General features: G+C 39.4%; 1 protein-coding gene and 3 long non-coding RNA genes across 4 annotated transcripts; 2 read left to right on the plus strand and 2 right to left on the minus strand.

Annotated features, from left to right (window-relative positions):
- Positions 1-1,768: 1,768 nt before the first annotated feature.
- Positions 1,769-6,939, plus strand: LOC115182458 (transferrin receptor protein 2). The gene is made up of 2 exons (XM_029744056.1): positions 1,769-1,995; positions 6,642-6,939. Exons 1-2 carry the CDS (start codon positions 1,963-1,965, stop codon positions 6,882-6,884), a joined length of 276 nt encoding a protein of 91 aa, XP_029599916.1. The 5' UTR covers positions 1,769-1,962; the 3' UTR covers positions 6,885-6,939.
- A 1,184-nt stretch (positions 6,940-8,123) lies between these two features.
- On the plus strand, positions 8,124-12,341 carry LOC115182460 (uncharacterized). The gene is made up of 2 exons (XR_003873748.1): positions 8,124-9,541; positions 10,671-12,341. It is a non-coding gene; the product is annotated as an uncharacterized LOC115182460 (long non-coding RNA).
- A 77-nt stretch (positions 12,342-12,418) lies between these two features.
- LOC115182462 (uncharacterized) lies at positions 12,419-12,928 on the minus strand. The gene is made up of 2 exons (XR_003873749.1): positions 12,821-12,928; positions 12,419-12,698 (listed from the first exon to the last, which is right to left on the minus strand). It is a non-coding gene; the product is annotated as an uncharacterized LOC115182462 (long non-coding RNA).
- Positions 12,929-13,211: 283 nt separating this feature from the next.
- Positions 13,212-21,837, minus strand: LOC115182459 (uncharacterized). The gene is made up of 4 exons (XR_003873747.1): positions 21,690-21,837; positions 14,047-14,103; positions 13,332-13,379; positions 13,212-13,259 (listed from the first exon to the last, which is right to left on the minus strand). It is a non-coding gene; the product is annotated as an uncharacterized LOC115182459 (long non-coding RNA).
- Positions 21,838-24,502: the final 2,665 nt, after the last annotated feature.

Raw genomic sequence — 24,502 nt, forward strand, 5'->3', positions numbered from 1 at the left:
TTTGTGGCCGCGAACCCCGGCGTCGTCGCTGTCCTCCCTTCTCTCCGTGCGTCTGCTTCCACGGCAGGCTTTCGTGTCCTGACATGATCTCCTCCCACGTCCAGGATGTCTTCTCCTCGATCTCCTCCCATGTCCAGGATGTCTTCTCCTCGATCTCCTCCCACGTCCAGGATGTCTTCTCCTCGATCTCCTCCCACGTCCAGGATGTCTTCTCCTCGATCTCCTCCCACGTCCAGGATGTCTTCTCCTCGATCTCCTCCCACGTCCAGGATGTCTTCTCCTCGATCTCCTCCCACGTCCAGGATGTCTTCTCCTCGATCTCCTCCCACGTCCAGGATGCCGTCTCCTCCTGGGCACGCTGCTTGGTCCTGTTGTGGTGGGATCTTCTGTAACGATCGTCGTTGTAATCATTCTCAGACCAAGGTGCAGCGCATGTAGAGTTCCACATCTTTATTAAATCAAAATCACAAAAAACGAATAAAGAGCAACGAACACGTGAAGCTATGGAGTGCTCACAGGCAACTACATGTAAACAAGATCCCACAAAAACCAGTGGGGAAATGGCTGCCTAAATATGATCAATGGCTGCCTAATTATGACAACGATAAACAGCTGCCTCTGATTGGGAACCATACCAGGCCAACATAGAACTAGACAACCTAGATAGGAACACCCCCTCCTGGTCACACCCCGACCTAACCAAAATAGAGAATTAAAAAGTCTCTCTATGGTCAGGACGTGACAGCTTTTGTGTTTAATTTATGTCTGTTTGTTCGTCATTTTTTTTTTAACATTTCTGTTCTTATTTTATTTTAATATTCAGAGAAAATTCCAATAAAAATACTACAACAAAAATAAAGTATGTATTTGTTGCATGACAAATATACCGAAAGCTTTTACTGACGACATGTACAGGCATTGTGAAAAACACAAGGCTCGTTGTCAATGAATTGTGTGGTATCAGCTGGCAGTTTCTGATGTGCACTAGTGAAGTCCCATTCCAAAGGGTTATTTATCTCTCCCTACACTAGTGAAGTCCCATTCCAAAGGGTTATTTATCTCTCCCTACACTAGTGAAGTCCCATTCCAAAGGGTTATTTATCTCTCCCTACACTAGTGAAGTCCCATTCCAAAGGGTTATTTATCTCTCCCTACACTAGTGAAGTCCCATTCCAAAGGGTTATTTATCTCTCCCTACACTAGTGAAGTCCCATTCCAAAGGGTTATTTACCTCTCCCTACACTAGTGAAGTCCCATTCCAAAGGGTTATTTACCTCTCCCTACACTAGTGAAGTCCCATTCCAAAGGGTTATTTATCTCTCCCTACACTAGTGAAGTCCCATTCCAAAGGGTTATTTATCTCTCCCTATACTAGTGAAGTCCCATTCCAGAGGGACACTCCCCCACTGAGGGACACTCCCCCACAGAGGGACACTCCCCCACAGAGGGACACTCCCCCACCGAGGGACACTCCCCCACAGAGGGTCACTCCCCCACAGAGGGACACTCCCCCACAGAGGGTCACTCCCCCACCGAGGGACACTCCTCCACCGAGGGACACTCCCTCACCGAGGGACACTCCCTCACCGAGGGACACTCCCCCACCGAGGGACAATCCCTCACCGAGGGACACTCCTCCACCGAGGGACACTCCTCCACCGAGGGACACTCCCCCACCGAGGGACACTCCCTCACCGAGGGTGTACTCCCCCCCGAGTGACACTCCCCTACCGAGGGACACTCCCCCACAGAGGGACACTCCCCACCGAGGGACACTCCCCCACCGAGGGACACTCCCCCACTGGTAAACAAGGGGGAGGGGTACTAGCCTAACACTTCTGTCTCTCCCTCCAGGCTCGTGGTCTCTCTCCTCAGTGGGTGTTCAGTGCTAGAGGAGACTACAGCAGAGCAGCTGAGACCCTGCAGGAGGCCATACTGAACTCTGATGTACAGGATGAGACCATGACCCGTATCTACAACACACGCATAATGAGGGTAGGTAGGGGATAGCTGAGTCTGTCTCTGTTTGATTCTCTGTCTCTCTCTCTCTCCCTCTCTCTGTCAGTCTGTGTATACCAGTCAAAAGTTTGGACATACCTACTCATTCAAGGGTTTTTCTTTATTTTTACAATTGAGATTGTTTGGGATGAGTTGGACCGCAGAGTGAAGGAAAAGCAGCCAACAAGTGCTCAGCATATGTGGGAACTCCTTCAAGACTGTTGGAAAAGTATTCCAGATGAAGCTGGTTGAGAGAATGCCAAGAGTGTGCAAAGCTGTCATCAAGGCAAAGGGTGGCTACTTTGAAGAATCTCAAATATGTTTAACACTTTTTTGGTTACTACATGATTCCATATGTGTTATAGTGTTGATGTCTTCACTATTATTCTACAATGTAGAAAATAGTCAAAATGAAGAAAAACCCTTGAATGAGAAGATGTGTCCAAACTTTTGACTGGTACTGTATATATGTTAAGTGTGTGTGTGTGTGTGTGTGTGTGTGTGTGTGTGTGTGTGTGTGTGTGTTTATATATATAGATAGATAATGGTTATGTGTATGTGTTTATATATATATATATATATATATATATATGTATGTATGTATATGTATATATATATATATATATATATATATATATATATATATATATATATATATATATATATATATGTATATCTATGTATGTATCTATTGTGTGTTTGTATATATATAATGTGTGTGTGTTTATATACACTACTGCTTAAAAGTTTGAGGACATTTAGAAATGTCCTTGTTTTTGAAAGAAAAGCACATTTTTTGTCCATTAAAATAACATCAAATTGATCAGAAATACAGTGTAGACATGAATGTTGTAAATGACTATTGTAGCTGAATTTTTATGCAATATCTACATAGGTGTACAGAGGCCCATTATCAGCAACCATCACTCCTGTGTTCCAATGCCACGTTGTGTTAGCTAATCCAAGTTTATCATTTTAAAAGGCTAATTGATCATTAAAAAACCCTTTTGCAATTATGTTAGCACAGCTGAAAACTGTTGTCCTGATTAAAGAAGCAATAAAACTGGCCTTCTTTAGACTAGTTGAATATCTGGAGCATCAGCATTTGTGGGTTCGATAACAGGCTCAAAATGGCTAGAAACAATTAACTTTCTTCTGAAACTCGTCAGTCTATTCTTGTTCTGCGAAATGAAGGCTATTCCATGTGAGAAATTGCCAAGAAACTGAAGATCTCGTACTACTCCCTTCACAGAACAGAGCAAACTGACTCTAACCAGAATAGAAAAAGGAGTGGGAGGCCCCGGTGCACAACTGAGCAAGAGGACAAGTACATTAGAGTGTCTAGTTTGAGAAACAGACGCCTCACAAGTCCTCAACTGGCAGCTTCATTAAATAGTACCCACAAAACACCAGTCTCAACGTCAACAGTGAAGAGGCGACTCCAGGATGCTGGCCTTCTAGGCAGAGTTGCAAAGAAAAAGCCATATCTCAGACTGGCCACTGTTGATGTTGAGACTGGCGTTTTGTGAGTACTATTTAATGAAGCTGCCATTAATATGTGTATATATATTATATATGTAATGTGTATATATACATTTTGTAATGTGTGTATATACTATGTAATGTATATATATATATATATATATATATATATATATATATATATATATATATATATACTGTGTAATGTGTATATATACTGTGTAATATGTGTGTATATATATTATATATGTAATGTGTATATATACTGTGTAATGTGTGAATATATACTGTGTAATGTGTCTATATACTGTGTAATATGTGTGTATATATATTATATATGTAATGTGTATATATATACTGTGTAATATGTGTGTATATATATTATATATGTAATGTGTATATATACTGTGTAATATGTGTGTGTATATATTATATATGTAATGTGTATATATACTGTGTAATGTGTGTATATATACTGTGTAATGTGTATATATACTGTGTAATATGTCTGTGTATATATTATATATGTAATGTGTATATATATACTGTGTAATGTGTGTGTATATATATTATATATGTAATGTGTATATATACTGTGTAATGTGTGTATATATACTGTGTAATGTGTGTATATATATACTGTGTAATGTGTGTGTATATATATTATATATGTAATGTGTGTATATATACTGTGTAATATGTGTATATATACTGTGTAATGTGTGTATATATTATATATGTAATGTGTGTATATTATATATGTAATGTGTGTATATATATTATATCTGTAATGTGTGTATATATACTGTGTCATGTGTATATATACTGTGTAATATGTGTGTATATATATTATATATGTAATGTGTATATATATACTGTGTAATATGTGTGTATATATATTATATATGTAATGTGTATATATACTGTGTAATATGTGTATGTATATATTATATATGTAATGTGTATATATATACTGTGTAATGTGTGTATATATACTGTGTAATGTGTATATATACTGTGTAATATGTGTGTGTATATATTATATGTGTAATGTGTATATATACTGTGTAACGTGTGTGTATATATTATATATGTAATGTGTATATATATACTGTCTAATGTGTGTGTATATATATTATATATGTAATGTGTATATATACTGTGTAATGTGTGTATATATACTGTGTAATGTGTGTGTATATATATTATATATGTAATGTGTATATATACTGTGTAATGTGTGTGTATATATATATTATATATGTAATGTGTATATATACTGTGTAATGTGTGTATATTTACTGTGTAATGTGTGTATATATACTGTGTAATGTGTGTGTATATATATTATATATTTAATGTGTATATATACTGTGTAATGTGTGTATATATACTGTGTAATGTGTGTACATATACTGTGTAATGTGTGTGTATATATATTATATATGTAATGTGTGTATATATACTGTGTAATGTGTGTATATATACTGTGTAATGTGTGTATATATACTGTGTAATGTGTATATATATTATATATGTAATGTGTATATATACTGTGTAATATGTGTGTATATATATTATATATGTAATGTGTATATATATACTGTGTAATGTTTATATATACTGTGTAATGTGTTTATATATACTGTGTAATGTGTATATATACTGTGTAATGCGTGTATATATACTGTGTAATGTGTGTATATATACTGTGTAATATGTGTATATATACTGTGTAATGTGTGTATATATACTGTGTAATGTGTGTATATATATTATATATGTAATGTGTGTATATATACTGTGTAATGTGTGTGTATATATATATATTATACATGTAATGTGTGTATATATACTGTGTAATGTGTGTATATATATTATATATGTAATGTGTGTATATATATTATATATGTAATGTGTATATATACTGTGTAATGTGTATATATATTATATATGTAATGTGTCTATATATACTGTGTAATGTGTATATATACTGTGTAATGTGTGTATATATACTGTGTAATGTGTATATATACTGTGTAATGTGTGTATATATACTGTGTAATGTGTGTATATATATTATATATGTAATGTGTGTATATATACTGTGTAATATGTGTATATATACTGTGTAATGTGTGTATATATACTGTGTAATGTGTGTATATATATTATATATGTAATGTGTGTATATATACTGTGTAATATGTGTATGTATACTGTGTAATATGTGTATATATACTGTGTAATGTGTGTGTATATATATTATATATGTAATGTGTATATATACTGTGTAATGTGTGTATATATACTGTGTAATGTGTGTATATATACTGTGTAATGTGTGTATATATACTGTTTAATGTGTGTATATATACTGTGTAATATGTGTATATATACTGTGTAATGTGTGTATATATACTGTGTAATGTGTGTATATATATTATATATGTAATGTGTGTATATGTACTGTGTAATATGTGTATATATACTGTGTAATATGTGTATATATACTGTGTAATGTGTGTGTATATATATATTATATATGTAATGTGTATATATACTGTGTAATGTGTGTATATATACTGTGTAATGTGTGTATATATACACTGTGTAATATGTGTATATATACTGTGTAATGTGTGTATATATACTGTGTAATGTGTGTATATATATTATATATGTAATGTGTGTATATATACTGTGTAATATGTGTATATATACTGTGTAATGTGTGTATATATATTGTATATGTAATGTGTGTATATATACTGTGTAATGTGTTTATATATACTGTGTAATGTGTGTATATATACTGTGTAATATGTGTATATATACTGTGTAATATGTGTATATATACTGTGTAATGTGTGTATATATATTAAATATGTAATGTGTGTATATATACTGTGTAATGTGTGTATATATACTGTGTAATGTGTGTATATATACTGTGTAATGTGTATATATACTGTGTAATGTGTGTATATATACTGTGTAATGTGTGTATATATATTATATATGTAATATGTGTATATATACTGTGTAATGTGTATATATACTGTGTAATGTGTGTATATATACTGTGTAATGTGTGTATATATATTATATATGTAATATGTGTATATATACTGTGTAATGTGTGTGATGTGTCTCTACAGGTAGAGTACTACTTCCTGTCCCAGTACGTGTCCGTGGTGGAGACTCCATTCCGCCACGTCGTCCACGGTCGCGGCGAACACACGCTGAGTGCCCTCTCAGAACACCTTTCCCTGCTGACCTCTGACCCCGGGCGCTTCAACGAGGCCCTTTTCCGACGGCAACTCGCCCTGTTCACCTGGACGCTGCAGGGGGCCGCCAACGCTCTGAGTGGAGACATCTGGAACATAGACAATGTCTTCTAACAGAAACACATGTGGAGATGGACACACACACACTATACACACACTACACACACTACACACACATTACACACACTACACACACTACACACACATTACTCACACACACTACACACAATATACACACACTATACACACACACTATACACACACTATACACACACTATACACACACACACTATACACACACTATACACACACTATACACACACACTATACACACACACACTATACACACACTATACACACACTATACACACACACTATACACACACTACACACACTACACACACTATACACACACTACACACTATACACACTATACACACACTATACACACTATACACACACACTATACACACTACACACACACTACACACACTATACACACACTACACACACACACACACTATACACACACTATACACACACTACACACACACTATACACACACTACACACACACTATACACACACTGTACACACACATTACACACACACTACACACACACTATACACACATTACACACACACTATACACACACTATACACACACACTACACACACATACCACACACACTACACACACTATACACACACATTACAAACACACTATCTCACCTGTCTGTCCTGTCAGTATTATGGTGTAGGCAGACAGACACCTCTCTGTCCTGTCAGTATTATGGTGTAGGCAGACAGACACCTGTCTGTCCTGTCTGTATTTCTGGTGTAGGCAGACAGACACCTCTCTGTCCTGTCAGTATTACGGTGTAGGCAGACAGACACCTGTCTGTCCTGTCAGTATTATGGTGTAGGCAGACAGACACCTGTCTGTCCTGTCTGTATTTCTGGTGTAGGCAGACAGACACCTCTCTGTCCTGTCTGTATTTCTGGTGTAGGCAGACAGACACCTGTCTGTCCTGTCAGTATTATGGTGTAGGCAGACAGACACCTGTCTGTCCTGTCTGTATTTCTGGTGTAGGCAGACAGACACCTGTCTGTCCTGTCAGTATTATGGTGTAGGCAGACAGACACCTGTCTGTCCTGTCTGTATTTCTGGTGTAGGCAGACAGACACCTCTCTGTCCTGTCTGTATTTATGGTGTAGGCAGACAGACACCTTTCTGTCCTGTCTGTCTTTATGGTGTAGGCAGACAGACACCTCTCTGTCCTGTCTGTATTTCTGGTGTAGGCAGACAGACACCTGTCTGTCCTGTCTGAGGGGGTGTGTCTAATTCATCTGAAGGTGAGTCTCAAATGGCACACTGTTTATTATGTAGTCTACTGCATAGGGCTCTAGTCCAGTCTAGTGTACTGCATAGGGCTCTAGTCCAGTCTAGTGTACTGCATAGGGCTCTAGTCCAGTCTAGTGTACTGCATAGGGATCTAGTCCAGTCTAGTGTACTGCATAGGGCTCTAGTCCAGTCTAGTGTACTATATAAGGCTCTAGTCCAGTCTAGTGTACTATATAGGGCTCTAGTCCAGTCTAGTGTACTATATAGGGCTCTAGTCCAGTCTAGTGTACTATATAGGGCTCTAGTCCAGTCTAGTGTACTATAGAGCTCTAGTCCAGTCTAGTGTACTATAGGGCTCTAGACCAGTCTAGTGTACTATAGGGCTCTAGTCCAGTCTAGTATACTATAGGGCTCTAGTCCAGTCTAGTGTACTATAGGGCTCTAGTCCAGTCTAGTATGCTATAGGCCTCTAGTCCAGTCTAGTATACTATAGGCCTCTAGTCCAGTCTAGTATACTATAGGCCTCTAGTCCAGTCTAGTATACTATAGGCCTCTAGTCCAGTCTAGTGTACTATAGGGCTCCAGTCTAGTCTACTGCATAGGGCTCTAGTCCAGTCTAGTATACTATAGGGCTCTAGTCCAGTCTAGTATACTATAGGCCTCTAGTCCAGTGTAGTGTACTATATAGGGCTCTAGTCCAGTCTAGTGTACTGCATAGGGCTCTAGTCCAGTCTAGTATACTATAGAGCTCTAGTCCAGTCTAGTGTACTATAGGGCTCTAGTCCAGTCTAGTATACTATAGGCCTCTAGTCCAGTCTAGTATACTATAGGCCTCTAGTCCAGTCTAGTGTACTATAGGGCTCCAGTCTAGTCTACTGCATAGGGCTCTAGTCCAGTCTAGTATACTATAGGGCTCTAGTCCAGTCTAGTATACTATATAGGGCTCTAGTCCAGTCTAGTATACTATAGGCCTCTAGTCCAGTGTAGTGTACTATATAGGGCTCTAGTCCAGTCTAGTATACTATAGGGCTCTAGACCAGTCTAGTATACTATAGGGCTCTAGTCCAGTCTAGTATACTATAGAGCTCTAGTCCAGTCTAGTGTACTATAGGCCTCTAGTCCAGTCTAGTGTACTATATAGGGCTCTAGTCCAGTCTAGTGTACTATATAGGGCTCTAGTCCAGTCTAGTATACTATAGAGCTCTAGACCAGTCTAGTGTACTATATAGGCCTCTAGTCCAGTCTAGTGTACTATAGAGCTCTAGTCCAGTCTAGTGTACTATAGGCCTCTAGTCCAGTCTAGTGTACTATAGGGCTCTAGTCCAGTCTAGTATACTATAGGGCTCTAGTCCAGTCTAGTATACTATATATGGCTCTAGTCCAGTCTAGTATACTATAGGGCTCTAGTCCAGTCTAGTGTACTATAGGTCTCCAGTGTAGTGTACTATATAGGGCTCTAGTCCAGTCTAGTATACTATAGAGCTCTAGACCAGTCTAGTGTACTATATAGGCCTCTAGTCCAGTCTAGTGTACTATAGAGCTCTAGTCCAGTCTAGTGTACTATAGGCCTCTAGTCCAGTCTAGTGTACTATAGGGCTCTAGTCCAGTCTAGTATACTATAGGGCTCTAGTCCAGTCTAGTATACTATATATGGCTCTAGTCCAGTCTAGTATACTATAGGGCTCTAGTCCAGTCTAGTGTACTATAGGTCTCCAGTGTAGTGTACTATATAGGGCTCTAGTCCAGTCTAGTGTACTGCATAGGGCTCTAGTCCAGTCTAGTATACTATAGGGCTCTAGACCAGTCTAGTATACTATAGGGCTCTAGTCCAGTCTAGTGTACTGCATAGGGCTCTAGTCCAGTCTAGTATACTATAGGGCTCTAGTCCAGTCTAGTATACTATAGGGCTCTATACCAGTCTAGTATACTATAGGGCTCTAGACCAGTCTAGTATACTGCATAGGGCTCTAGTCCAGTCTAGTATACTATAGGCCTCTAGTCCAGTCTAGTATACTATAGGGCTCTAGTCCAGTCTAGTATACTATAGGGCTCTAGACCAGTCTAGTATACTATAGGGCTCTAGACCAGTCTAGTATACTATAGGGCTCTAGTCCAGTCTAGTGTACTGCATAGGGCTCTAGTCCAGTCTAGTATACTATAGGCCTCTAGACCAGTCTAGTATACTATAGGGCTCTATTCCAGTCTAGTGTACTATATAGGGCTCTAGTCCAGTCTAGTGTACTGCATAGGGCTCTAGTCCAGTCTAGTATACTATAGGGCTCTAGACCAGTCTAGTATACTATAGGGCTCTAGTCCAGTCTAGTGTACTGCATAGGGCTCTAGTCCAGTCTAGTATACTATAGGGCTCTAGTCCAGTCTAGTATACTATAGGGCTCTAGACCAGTCTAGTATACTATAGGGCTCTAGACCAGTCTAGTATACTATAGGGCTCTAGTCCAGTCTAGTGTACTGCATAGGGCTCTAGTCCAGTCTAGTATACTATAGGCCTCTAGTCCAGTCTAGTATACTATAGGGCTCCAGTCTAGTATACTATAGGGCTCTAGACCAGTCTAGTGTACTATAGGGCTCTAGACCAGTCTAGTATACTATAGGGCTCTAGTCCAGTCTAGTGTACTATAGGGCTCTAGACCAGTCTAGTGTACTATAGGGCTCTAGACCAGTCTAGTATACTATAGGGCTCCAGTCTAGTATACTATAGGGCTCCAGTCTAGTGTACTGCATAGTGTACAGGGTGTTATTTGGAATTGCTCCTGAGCGTTAATCTGTGTGATTCTTTAGTATTTCCTCTCCGTGACGACCTGGTTTCTCCTCCATTCTCTGAGCCCCAAATGGCTCCCTATTGCCTATATATAGTGCACTATATGACACCCCGGTCAAAAGTAATGCACTCTATAGGGAATAGGGTACCGTTCGGACTCACCCTATTGGATCCTGCTACTTCTATAGACACTGGCCTAGGATCAGTTTGGTACTGTCTCTGCCTGGTGGCCGGGTTTAGAGTGTCGCAGGGTGATCTGGTCCACTGGTCTAGGATCAGTTTGGTACTGTCTCTGCCTGGTGGCCGGGTTTAGAGTGTCGCAGGGTGATCTGGTCCACTGGCCTAGGATCAGTTTGGTACTGTCTCTGCCTGGTGGTCGGGTTTAGAGTGTCGCAGGGTGATCTGGTCCACTGGTCTAGGATCAGTTTGGTACTGTCTCTGCCTGGTGGCCGGGTTTAGAGTGTCGCAGGGTGATCTGGTCCACTGGCCTAGGATCAGTTTGGCACTGTCTCTGCCTGGTGGCCGGGTTTAGAGTGTCGCAGGGTGATCTGGTCCACTGGTCTAGGATCAGTTTGGTTTCTGTCTCTGCCTGGTGGCCGGGTTTAGAGTGTCGCAGGGTGATCTGGTCCACTGGTCTAGGATCAGTTTGGTTTCTGTCTCTGCCTGGTGGCCGGGTTTAGAGTGTCGCAGGGTGATCTGGTCCACTGGTCTAGGATCAGTTTGGTTTCTGTCTCTGCCTGGTGGCCGGGTTTAGAGTGTCGCAGGGTGATCTGGTCCACTGGTCTAGGATCAGTTTGGTTTCTGTCTCTGCCTGGTGGCCGGGTTTAGAGTGTCGCAGGGTGATCTGGTCCATTGGTCTAGGATCAGTTTGGTACTGTCTCTGCCTGGTGGCCAGGTTTAGAGTGTCGCAGGGTGATCTGGTCCTAGATCAGCCAATAGGGTTGGTAACGACCTCCAGGTCGACTCCCATAATTATGACAGTTATACAGTACTGTCCTCCAATCAAACAGCAGTATCTGCTATCAATCAACCGTCGTGTCACAAAACGCGGGATTGGTGGTTCCCGTGTGGCTCAGTTGGTAGAGCGTGGTGTTTGCAACGCCAGGGGTTGTGGGTTCAATTCCCACGGGGGGGATCAGTACGGAGAAAAAAAATGAATGAAATGTATGTATTCACTACTGTAAGTCGCTCTGGATAAGAGCGTCTGCTAAATGACTAAAAATGTAAGTGTTGAAAGGTGAGAGGTCAAGCCAGGTGACCTGATTTGTTATCGACAGAGCCTGGGTGTTATTTTGCTAACGCCTCCCCTTTCTCTGAGAATGACCTTTGAACCCTGACCTCCTTGTTTGTGACATCACGGGTCACTGCCTAGCCGGTGTGGTCGAGGGACTGTGTAGCGTTTCGCTACTTTGTACCAATAAAGTATTTTTCTTCTTGTATCATAACCACCCTGTGTCTGGCCTCGTGTCCCTTCCTTCACTAACTTCCTACACAGTCATAAAAATACATCATAAAACCACTTGGGCAGATTTAAAAAACATTTTATTGAAGAACAATATAACGATTCGTTCAATGTAAATGTGACGTCACACAACTGTAAAACAACATCTGCCAACGGTCAAACATGAATTTCAGCTGTTTACTGAAACAGTCGAAGGACCACAGTTCCTCTGTTCTTCCTGAGAGACTACAGATCAAGTCACTGGATAGATTAGTCCTGGTCTGTTTGGCGATGTGGTCTGATGTCTCTGGGCTCCATTAGTCGTCATCCTGGGATCGTCTCGTCTCCCCTGCCAGGGCTGGATCTGCGAGTTCAGAAACCAAGCAATCAATATCCTACGACATGGATTCTACGATATGTTGTGTTCTTTTCGAAATATTCAAAAAATGTTTTAAGTTAGCTCTAGCTACTGTATTTCTGTCTTACCTGGCTATGGTGTTGCTTTCTCTCTCGCATCCACTGGAGTAGGCTGATCTCCTTCTCCCCCTTCCCCTCCTGTCTCCTCTCCCCTCATTCCCTCTCCTTCTTCCCCTCCTGTCTCCTCCCCCCTCATTCCCTCTCTTCTTTCCCCTCCTGTTTCCTCCCCATTTCCCTCTCCTCCTTCCCCTCCTGTTTCCTCCTCTCCTTCTTCTCCTTCACCCCCCTCCTCTTCATCACTGTCACTCTCTTCCTCATCACTGTCTTCAGTTTCCTCTCCTCCCTCTTCCTCTCCTTCTTCCTCTTCTCCCCCTTCTTCTTCGCCTGCTTCTACCTCTCCTCCTTCCCCTCCCTCTTCTCTTTCCTCTCCTCCTTCCCCTCCCTCTTCTCTTTCCTCTCCTCCCTCCTCCTCCTCTTCATCACTTGAATGACTGGAGTCGCTCTGTTGCTGAGAGAACGATGGAAAGAGTCGGTTAATCGTGTGGGTGAGTGTGTGAGTGCGTGAGTGCGTGCCACTTACCCACTCTCCTTCATCGCTGTCTGATCTTGTCACCCGTCTCTTGTGGACCTGAGAGATGGTGGGAGAGACAGAACACAGCCTGTTAGTAGGGAGGGAGACAGAGAGAGGCAGAACACAGCCTGGGAGGGAGACAGAGAGAGGCAGAACACAGCCTGTTAGTAGGGAGGGAGACAGAGAGAGGCAGAACACAGCCTGGGAGGGAGACAGAGAGAGGCAGAACACAGCCTGTTAGTAGGGAGGGAGACAGAGAGAGGCAGAACACAGCCTGTTAGTAGGGAGGGAGACAGAGAGAGGCAGAACACAGCCTGGGAGGGAGACAGAGAGAGGCAGAACACAGCCTGTTAGTAGGGAGAGAGACAGAGAGAGGCAGAACAGAGCAGAGCCTGTTAGTAGGGAGGGAGACAGAGAGAGGCAGAACACAGCCTGTTAGTAGGGAGAGAGACAGAGAGAGGCAGAACACAGCCTGGGAGGGAGACAGAGAGAGGCAGAACACAGCCTGTTAGTAGGGAGGGAGACAGAGAGAGGCAGAACACAGCCTGGGAGAGAGACAGAGAGAGGCAGAACACAGCCTGTTAGTAGGGAGGGAGACAGATAGAGGCAGAACACAGCCTGTTAGCAGGGAGGGAGACAGAGAGAGGCAGAACACAGCCTGTTAGTAGGGAGGGAGACAGAGAGAGGCAGAACACAGCCTGGGAGAAAGAGATGTAATACTTACAGGGAAGGCTAGACTCATGCCCAGTAGACATATCCAGATTAACACTATCCTCATGATCTGTTAACAGACCAACAGTAATAGTAGTTAGTTTAACTAACAGACCAACAGTAATAGTAGTTAGTTTAACTAACAGACCTGTTAACAGACCAACAGTAATAGTAGTTAATTTAACTAACAGACCTGTTAACAGACCAACAGTAATAGTAGTTAGTTTAACTAACAGACCAACAGTAATAGTAGTTAGTTTAACTAACAGACCAACAGTAATAGTAGTTAGTTTAACTAACAGACCAACAGTAATAGTAGTTAGTTTAACTAACAGACCAACAGTAATAGTAGTTAGTTTAACTAATAGACCAACAGTAATAGTAGTTAGTTTAACTAACAGACCAACAGTAATAGTAGTTATTTAACTAACAAACCAACAGTAATAGTAGTTAGTTTAACTAACAGACCAACAGTAATAGTAGTTAGTTTAACTAACAGACCAACAGTAATAGTAGTTAGTTTAACTAACAGACCAACAGTAATAGTAGTTAGTTTAACTAACAGACCAACAGTAATAGTAGTTAGTTTAACTAACAGACCACAGTAATAGTAGTTAGTTTAACCTACAGACCAACAGTAATAGTAGTTAGTTTAACTAACAGACCTGTTAACAGACCAACAGTAATAGTAGTTAGTTTAACTAACAGACCAACAGTAATAGTAGTTAGTTTAACTAACAGACCAAGAGTAATAGTAGTTAAGTTTAACTAACAGACCAACAGTAATAGTAGTTAGTTTAACTAACAGACCAACAGTAATAGTAGTTAGTTTAACTAACAGACCAACAGTAATAGTAGTTAGTTTAACTAACAGACCAACAGTAATAGTAGTTAGTTTAACTAACAGACCAACAGTAATAGTAGTTAGTTTAACTAACAGACCAACAGTATAGTAGTTAGTTTAACTAACAGACCAACAGTAATAGTAGTTATTTTAACTAACAGACCAACAGTAATAGTAGTTAGTTTAACTAACAGACCTGTTTGTTAACAGACCAACAGTAATAGTAGTTAGTTTAACTAACAGACCAACAGTAATAGTAGTTAGTTTAACTAACAGACCAACAGTAATAGTCGTTAGTTTAACTAACAGACCAACAGTAATAGTAGTTAGTTTAACTAACAGACCAACAGTAATAGTAGTTAGTTTAACTATCAGACAACCAGTTATAGTAGTTAGTTAACTAACAGACCAACAGTAATAGTAGTTAGTTTAACTAACAGACCTGTTAACAGACCAACAGTAATAGTAGTTAGTTTAACTAACAGACCAACAGTAATAGTAGTTAGTTTAACTAATAGACCAACAGTAATAGTAGTTAGTTTAACTAACAGACCGTACAGACAACAGTAATAGTATTAGTTTAAACTAACAGACCAACAGTAATAGTAGTTAGTTTAACTAACAGACCAACAGTAATAGTAGTTAGTTTAACTAACAGACCAACAGTAATAGTAGTTAGTTTAACTAACAGACCAACAGTAATAGTAGTTAGTTTAACTAACAGACCAACAGTAATAGTAGTTAGTTAACTAACAGACCAACAGTAATAGTAGTTAGTTTAACTAACAGACCAACAGTAATAGTAGTTAGTTTAACTAACAGACCAACAGTAATAGTAGTTAGTTTAACTAACAGACCAACAGTAATAGTAGTTAGTTTAACTAACAGACCTGTTAACAGACCAACAGTAATAGTAGTTAGTTTAACTAACAGACCAACAGTAATAGTAGTTAGTTTAACTAACAGACCAACAGTAATAGTAGTTAGTTTAACCTACAGACCAACAGTAATAGTAGTTAGTTTAACTAACAGACCTGTTAACAGACCAACAGTAATAGTAGTTAGTTTAACTAACAGACCAACAGTAATAGTAGTTAGTTTAACTAACAGACCAACAGTAATAGTAGTTAGTTTAACTAACAGACCAACAGTAATAGTAGTTAGTTTAACTAACAGACCAACAGTAATAGTAGTTAGTTTCACTAACAGACCTGTTAACAGACCAACAGTAATAGTAGTTAGTTTAACTAACAGACCAACAGTAATAGTAGTTAGTTTAACTAACAGACCAACAGTAATAGTAGTTAGTTTAACTAACAGACCAACAGTAATAGTAGTTAGTTTAACTAACAGACCAACAGTAATAGTAGTTAGTTTAACTAACAGACCAACAGTAACAGTAGTTAGTTTAACTAACAGACCAACAGTAATAGTAGTTAGTTTAACTAACAGACCAACAGTAATAGTAGTTAGTTTAACTAACAGACCAACAGTAATAGTAGTTAGTTTAACTAACAGAACAACAGTAATAGTAGTTAGTTTAACTAACAGACCAACAGTAATAGTAGTTATTTTAACTAACAGACCAACAGTAATAGTAGTTAGTTTAACTAACAGACCTGTTTGTTAACAGACCAACAGTAATAGTAGTTAGTTTAACTAACAGACCAACAGTAATAGTAGTTAGTTTAACTAACAGACCAACAGTAATAGTCGTTAGTTTAACTAACAGACCAACAGTAATAGTAGTTAGTTTAACTAACAGACCAACAGTAATAGTAGTTAGTTTAACTATCAGACAAACAGTAATATTAGTTAGTTTAACTAACAGACCAACGGTAATAGTAGTTAGTTTAACTAACAGACCAACAGTAATAGTAGTTAGTTTAACTAACAGACCAACAGTAATAGTAGTTAGTTTAACTAACAGACCAACAGTAATAGTAGTTAGTTTAACTAATAGACCAACAGTAATAGTAGTTAGTTTAACTAACAGACCAACAGTAATAGTAGTTATTTAACTAACAAACCAACAGTAATAGTAGTTAGTTTAACTAACAGACCAACAGTAATAGTAGTTAGTTTAACTAACAGACCAACAGTAATAGTAGTTAGTTTAACTAACAGACCAACAGTAATAGTAGTTAGTTTAACTAACAGACCAACAGTAATAGTAGTTAGTTTAACTAACAGACCAACAGTAATAGTAGTTAGTTTAACCTACAGACCAACAGTAATAGTAGTTAGTTTAACTAACAGACCTGTTAACAGACCAACAGTAATAGTAGTTAGTTTAACTAACAGACCAACAGTAATAGTAGTTAGTTTAACTAACAGACCAAGAGTAATAGTAGTTAGTTTAACTAACAGACCAACAGTAATAGTAGTTAGTTTAACTAACAGACCAACAGTAATAGTAGTTAGTTTAACTAACAGACCAACAGTAATAGTAGTTAGTTTAACTAACAGACCAACAGTAATAGTAGTTAGTTTAACTAACAGACCAACAGTAATAGTAGTTAGTTTAACTAACAGACCAACAGTAATAGTAGTTAGTTTAACTAACAGACCAACAGTAATAGTAGTTATTTTAACTAACAGACCAACAGTAATAGTAGTTAGTTTAACTAACAGACCTGTTTGTTAACAGACCAACAGTAATAGTAGTTAGTTTAACTAACAGACCAACAGTAATAGTAGTTAGTTTAACTAACAGACCAACAGTAATAGTCGTTAGTTTAACTAACAGACCAACAGTAATAGTAGTTAGTTTAACTAACAGACCAACAGTAATAGTAGTTAGTTTAACTATCAGACAACCAGTTATAGTAGTTAGTTTAACTAACAGACCAACAGTAATAGTAGTTAGTTTAACTAACAGACCTGTTAACAGACCAACAGTAATAGTAGTTAGTTTAACTAACAGACCAACAGTAATAGTAGTTAGTTTAACTAATAGACCAACAGTAATAGTAGTTAGTTTAACTAACAGACCTGTTAACAGACCAACAGTAATAGTAGTTAGTTTAACTAACAGACCAACAGTAATAGTAGTTAGTTTAACTAACAGACCAACAGTAATAGTAGTTAGTTTAACTAACAGACCAACAGTAATAGTAGTTAGTTTAACTAACAGACCAACAGTAAAAGTAGTTAGTTTAACTAACAGACCAACAGTAATAGTAGTTAGTTTAACTAACAGACCAACAGTAATAGTAGTTAGTTTAACTAACAGACCAACAGTAATAGTAGTTAGTTTAACTAACAGACCAACAGTAATAGTAGTTAGTTTAACTAACAGACCTGTTAACAGACCAACAGTAATAGTAGTTAGTTTAACTAACAGACCAACAGTAATAGTAGTTAGTTTAACTAACAGACCAACAGTAATAGTAGTTAGTTTAACCTACAGACCAACAGTAATAGTAGTTAGTTTAAACTAACAGACTGTTAACAGACCAACAGTTAATAGTAGTTAGTTTAACTAACAGACCAACAGTAATAGTAGTTAGTTTAACTAACAGACCAACAGTAATAGTAGTTAGTTTAACTAACAGACCAACAGTAATAGTAGTTAGTTTAACTAACAGACCAACAGTAATAGTAGTTAGTTTCACTAACAGACTGTTAACAGACAACAGTAATGTAGTTAGTTTAACTAACAGACCCACAGTAATAGTAGTTAGTTTAACTAACAGACCACAGTAATAGTAGTTAGTTTAACTAACAGACCAACAGTAATAGTAGTAGTTTAACTAACAGACCAACAGTAATAGTAGTTAGTTTAACTAACAGACCAACAGTAATAGTAGTTAGTTTAACTAACAGACCAACAGTAACAGTAGTTAGTTTAACTAACAGACCAACCAGTAATAGTAGTTAGTTTAACTAACAGACCAACAGTAATAGTAGTAGTTTAACTAACAGACCAACAGTAATAGTAGTTAGTTTAACTAACAGAACAACAGTAATAGTAGTTAGTTTAACTAACAGACCAACAGTAATAGTAGTTATTTTAACTAACAGACCAACAGTAATAGTAGTTAGTTTAACTAACAGACCTGTTTGTTAACAGACCAACAGTAATAGTAGTTAGTTTAACTAACAGACCAACAGTAATAGTAGTTAGTTTAACTAACAGACCAACAGTAATAGTCGTTAGTTTAACTAACAGACCAACAGTAATAGTAGTTAGTTTAACTAACAGACCAACAGTAATAGTAGTTAGTTTAACTATCAGACAAACAGTAATATTAGTAGTTTAAACTAACAGACCAACGGTAATAGTAGTTAGTTTAACTAACAGACCAACAGTAATAGTAGTTAGTTTAACTAACAGACCAACAGTAATAGTAGTTAGTTTAACTAACAGACCAACAGTAATAGTAGTTAGTTTAACTAACAGACCTGTTTACAGACCAACAGTAATAGTAGTTAGTTTAACTAACAGACCAACAGTAATAGTAGTTAGTTTAACTAACAGACCAACAGTAATAGTAGTTAGTTTAACTAACAGACCAACAGTAATAGTAGTTAGTTTAACTAACAGACCAACAGTAATAGTAGTTAGTTTAACTAACAGACCTGTTAACAGACCAACAGTAATAGTAGTTAGTTTAACTAACAGACCAACAGTTATCGTAGTTAGTTTAACTAACAGACCAACAGTAATAGTAGTTAGTTTAACTAACAGACCAACAGTAATAGTAGTTAGTTTAACTAACAGACCAACAGTAATAGTAGTTAGTTTAACTAACAGACCTGTTAACAGACCAACAGTAATAGTAGTTAGTTTAACTAACAGACCTGTTAACAGACCAACAGTAATAGTAGTTAGTTTAACTAACAGACCAACAGTAATAGTAGTAATTTTAACTAACAGACCAACAGTAATAGTAGTTAGTTTAACTAACAGACCTGTTAACAGACCAACAGTAATAGTTGCTAGTTTAACTAACAGACCAACAGTAATAGTAGTTAGTTTAACTAACAGACCTGTTAACAGACCACCAGTAATAGTTGTTAGTTTAACTAACAGACCAACAGTAATAGTAGTTAGTTTAACTAACAGAGCTGTTAACAGACCAACAGTAATAGTAGTTAGTTTAACTAACAGACCAACAGTAATAGTAGTTAGTTTAACTAACAGACCAACAGTAATAGTAGTTAGTTTAACTAACAGACCAACAGTAATAGTAGTTAGTTTAACTAACAGACCAACAGTAATAGTAGTTAGTTTAACTAACAGACCTGTTAACAGACCAACAGTAATAGTAGTTAATTTAACTAACAGACCTGTTAACAGACCAACAGTAATAGTAGTTAGTTTAACTAACAGACCAACAGTAATAGTAGTTAGTTTAACTAACAGACCAACAGTAATAGTAGTTAGTTTAACTAACATACCTGTTAACAGACCAACAGTAATAGTAGTTAGTTTAACTAACAGACCAACAGTAATAGTAGTTAGTTTAACTAACAGACCAACAGTAATAGTAGTCAGTTTAACTAACAGACCTGTTAACAGACCAACAGTAATAGTAGTTAGTTTAACTAACAGACCAACAGTAATAGTATTTAGTTTAACTAACAGACCAACAGTAATAGTAGTTAGTTTAACTAACAGACCTGTTAACAGACCAACAGTAATAGTTGTTAGTTTAACTAACTGACCAACAGTAATAGTAGTTAGTTTAACTAACAGACCAACAGTACTAGTAGTTAGTTTAACTAACAGAGCTGTTAACAGACCAACAGTAAATGTTGTTAGTTTAACTAACAGACCAACAGTTATCGTAGTTAGTTTAACTAACAGACCAACAGTAATAGTATTTAGTTTAACTAACAGACCAACAGTAATAGTAGTTAGTTTAACTAACAGACCTGTTAACAGACCAACAGTAATAGTAGTTAGTTTAACTAACAGACCAACAGTAATATTAGTTAGTTTAACTAACAGACCAACAGTAATAGTAGTTAGTTTAACTAACAGACCAACAGTAATAGTAGTTAGTTTAACTAACAGACCAACAGTAATAGTAGTTAGTTTAACTAACAGACCAACAGTAATAGTAGTTAGTTTAACTAACAGACCTGTTTACAGACCAACAGTAATAGTAGTTAGTTTAACTAACAGACCAACAGTAATAGTAGTTAGTTTAACTAACAGACCAACAGTAATAGTAGTTAGTTTAACTAACAGACCAACAGTAATAGTAGTTAGTTTAACTAACAGACCTGTTAACAGACCAACAGTAATAGTAGTTAGTTTAACTAACAGACCAACAGCAATAGTAGTTAGTTTAACTAACAGACCAACAGTAATAGTAGTTAGTTTAACTAACAGACCAACAGCAATAGTAGTTAGTTTAACTAACAGACCAACAGTAATAGTAGTTAGTTTAACTAACAGACCAACAGTAATAGTAGTTAGTTTAACTAACAGACCAACAGTAATAGTAGTTAGTTTAACTAACAGACCTGTTAACAGACCAACAGTAATAGTAGTTAGTTTAACTAACAGACCTGTTAACAGACCAACAGTAATAGTAGTTAGTTTAACTAACAGACCAACAGTAATAGTAGTTAGTTTAACTAACAGACCAACAGTAATAGTAGTTAGTTTAACTAACAGACCAACAGTAATAGTAGTTAGTTTAACTAACAGACCTGTTAACAGACCAACAGTAATAGTTAATATGACCAGGCCTCTTCAGCAACAATCTGAATGTTTCAACTCCATATATCGTAAAATGTGAACTTTTAAAGCAAACAGTTTGGTTTTCTCCTGATTAATCTCCGTCCTGTTTTACCTGATGCTCAGCTGAAAGCCTTTATTCGTTAGTCTGTAGGTTTCTAATCCAACGTTTTAGACTACAGATACAGAATACTGCTGCGGGTCCCTATCGGGGTTTATTTAAACTCACACGTCACACCTGATCAACCAATCAGAACTCCTCTCAACCTTGATCAACCAATCAGAACACAGATAGGACAGGAAACGCATCACAGTTCACTCCTTCGTTCCTGCGGTTAGTTGTTCTGAAATCTGTGGTTTGGCGGTGGGTGTGTTAAACTCCTGAACAGATGTTTGGTTTCAAAATGTTTTCATTTAACAGCGTTGTTTTATTACACAACTCTTTTATTATATATATTATATATTATATTATATATTTATTATATATTATTCTGAGACAGTTTATCGGACAGGATATTTCTACATAATGACGTCTGGGGATGAGATGTTGGGTTCAAACCGGGGGTTGACCTCTCCTTCTCCCCTGGAGGGGTCTTCTCCTCTCCTTCTCCCCTGGAGTGGTCTTCTCCTCTCCTTCTCCCCTGGAGGGGTCTTCTCCTGTCCTTCTCCCCTGGAGTGGTCTTCTCCTCTCCTTCTCCCCTGGAGGGGTCTTCTCCTCTCCTTCTCCCCTGGAGTGGTCTTCTCCTCTCCTCCCCTGGAGTGGTCTTCTCCTCTCCTCCCCTGGAGGGGTCTTCTCCTCTCCTTCTCCCCTGGAGTGGTCTTCTCCTCTCCTCCCCTGGAGTGGTCTTCTCCTCTCCTTCTCCCCTGGAGGGGTCTTCTCCTCTCCTCCCCTGGAGGGGTCTTCTCCTCTCCTTCTCCCCTGGAGTGGTCTTCTCCTCTCCTTCACCCCTGGAGTGGTCTTCTCCTCTCCTTCTCCCCTGGAGGGGTCTTCTCCTCTCCTTCACCCCTGGAGTGGTCTTCTCCTCTCCTTCTCCCCTGGAGGGGTCTTCTCCTCTCCTCCCCTGTTCCTCTCCAGGAGGTGTTATGTGGTCTGTGGTCTTCTCCTCTCCTCCCCTGTTCCTCTCCAGGAGGTGTTATGTGGTCTGTGGTCTTCTCCTCTCCTCTCCTGTTCCTCTCCAGGAGGTGTTATGTGGTCTGTGGTCTTCTCCTCTCCTCCCCTGTTCCTCTCCAGGAGGTGTTATGTGGTCTGTGGTCTTCTCCTCTCCTCTCCTGTTCCTCTCCAGGAGGTGTTATGTGGTCTGTGTTCTTCTCCTCTCCTCTCCTGTTCCTCTCCAGGAGGTGTTATGTGGTCTGTGGTCTTCTCCTCTCCTCCCCTGTTCCTCTCCAGGAGGTGTTATGTGGTCTGTGGTCTTCTCCTCTCCTCCCCTGTTCCTCTCCAGGAGGTGTTATGTGGTCTGTGGTCTTCTCCTCTCCTCCCCTGTTCCTCTCCAGGAGGTGTTATGTGGTCTGTGGTCTTCTCCTCTCCTCTCCTGTTCCTCTCCAGGAGGTGTTATGTGGTCTGTGGTCTTCTCCTCTCCTCTCCTGTTCCTCTCCAGGAGGTGTTATGTGGTCTGTGGTCTTCTCCTCTCCTCCCCTGTTCCTCTCCAGGAGGTGTTATGTGGTCTGTGGTCTTCTCCTCTCCTCTCCTGTTCCTCTCCAGGAGGTGTTATGTGGTCTGTGGTCTTCTCCTCTCCTCCCCTGTTCCTCTCCAGGAGGTGTTATGTGGTCTGTGGTCTTCTCCTCTCCTCCCCTGTTCCTCTCCAGGAGGTGTTATGTGGTCTGTGGTCTTCTCCTCTCCTCCCCTGTTCCTCTCCAGGAGGTGTTATGTGGTCTGTGGTCTTCTCCTCTCCTCTCCTGTTCCTCTCCAGGAGGTGTTATGTGGTCTGTGGTCTTCTCCTCTCCTCTCCTGTTCCTCTCCAGGAGGTGTTATGTGGTCTGTGGTCTTCTCCTCTCCTCCCCTGTTCCTCTCCAGGAGGTGTTATGTGGTCTGTGGTCTTCTCCTCTCTTCCCCTGTTCCTCTCCAGGAGGTGTTATGTGGTCTGTGGTCTTCTCCTCTCCTCTCCTGTTCCTCTCCAGGAGGTGTTATGTGGTCTGTGGTCTTCTCCTCTCCTCTCCTGTTCCTCTCCAGGAGGTGTTATGTGGTCTGTGGTCTTCTCCTCTCCTCTCCTGTTCCTCTCCAGGAGGTGTTATGTGGTCTGTGGTCTTCTCCTCTCCTCTCCTGTTCCTCTCCAGGAGGTGTTATGTGGTCTGTGGTCTTCTCCTCTCCTCCCCTGTTCCTCTCCAGGAGGTGTTATGTGGTCTGTGGTCTTCTCCTCTCCTCTCCTGTTCCTCTTCAGGAGGTGTTATGTGGTCTGTGGTCTTCTCCTCTCCTCCCCTGTTCCTCTCCAGGAGGTGTTATGTGGTCTGTGGTCTTCTCCTCTCCTCTCCTGTTCCTCTCCAGGAGGTGTTATGTGGTCTGTGGTCTTCTCCTCTCCTCTCCTGTTCCTCTCCAGGAGGTGTTATGTGGTCTGTGGTCTTCTCCTCTCCTCCCCTGTTCCTCTCCAGGAAGTGTTATGTGGTGTGTGGTCTTCTCCTCTCCTCTCCTGTTCCTCTCCAGGAGGTGTTATGTGGTCTGTGGTCTTCTCCTCTCCTCCCCTGTTCCTCTCCAGGAGGTGTTATGTGGTCTGTGGTCTTCTCCTCTCCTCTCCTGTTCCTCTCCAGGAGGTGTTATGTGGTGTGTGTGAGACTAGGACAGGGTCGGGACCTAGCTAGACTGCGGCTTGGTTTATAGGACCATAGAGATGGGATCACATCCAAAACTGAACAAAACACCAAGGCCCCCGCTGTCTGTGTTTGCTTCATATTCACCCTCTCCAGCACCACCCCAACATCAACGTGTTCATTAAAATG

This window comes from Salmo trutta, unplaced genomic scaffold (genome assembly GCF_901001165.1).
Source record: "Salmo trutta unplaced genomic scaffold, fSalTru1.1, whole genome shotgun sequence".
NCBI classification, from domain to species: Eukaryota; Metazoa; Chordata; class Actinopteri; order Salmoniformes; family Salmonidae; genus Salmo; species Salmo trutta.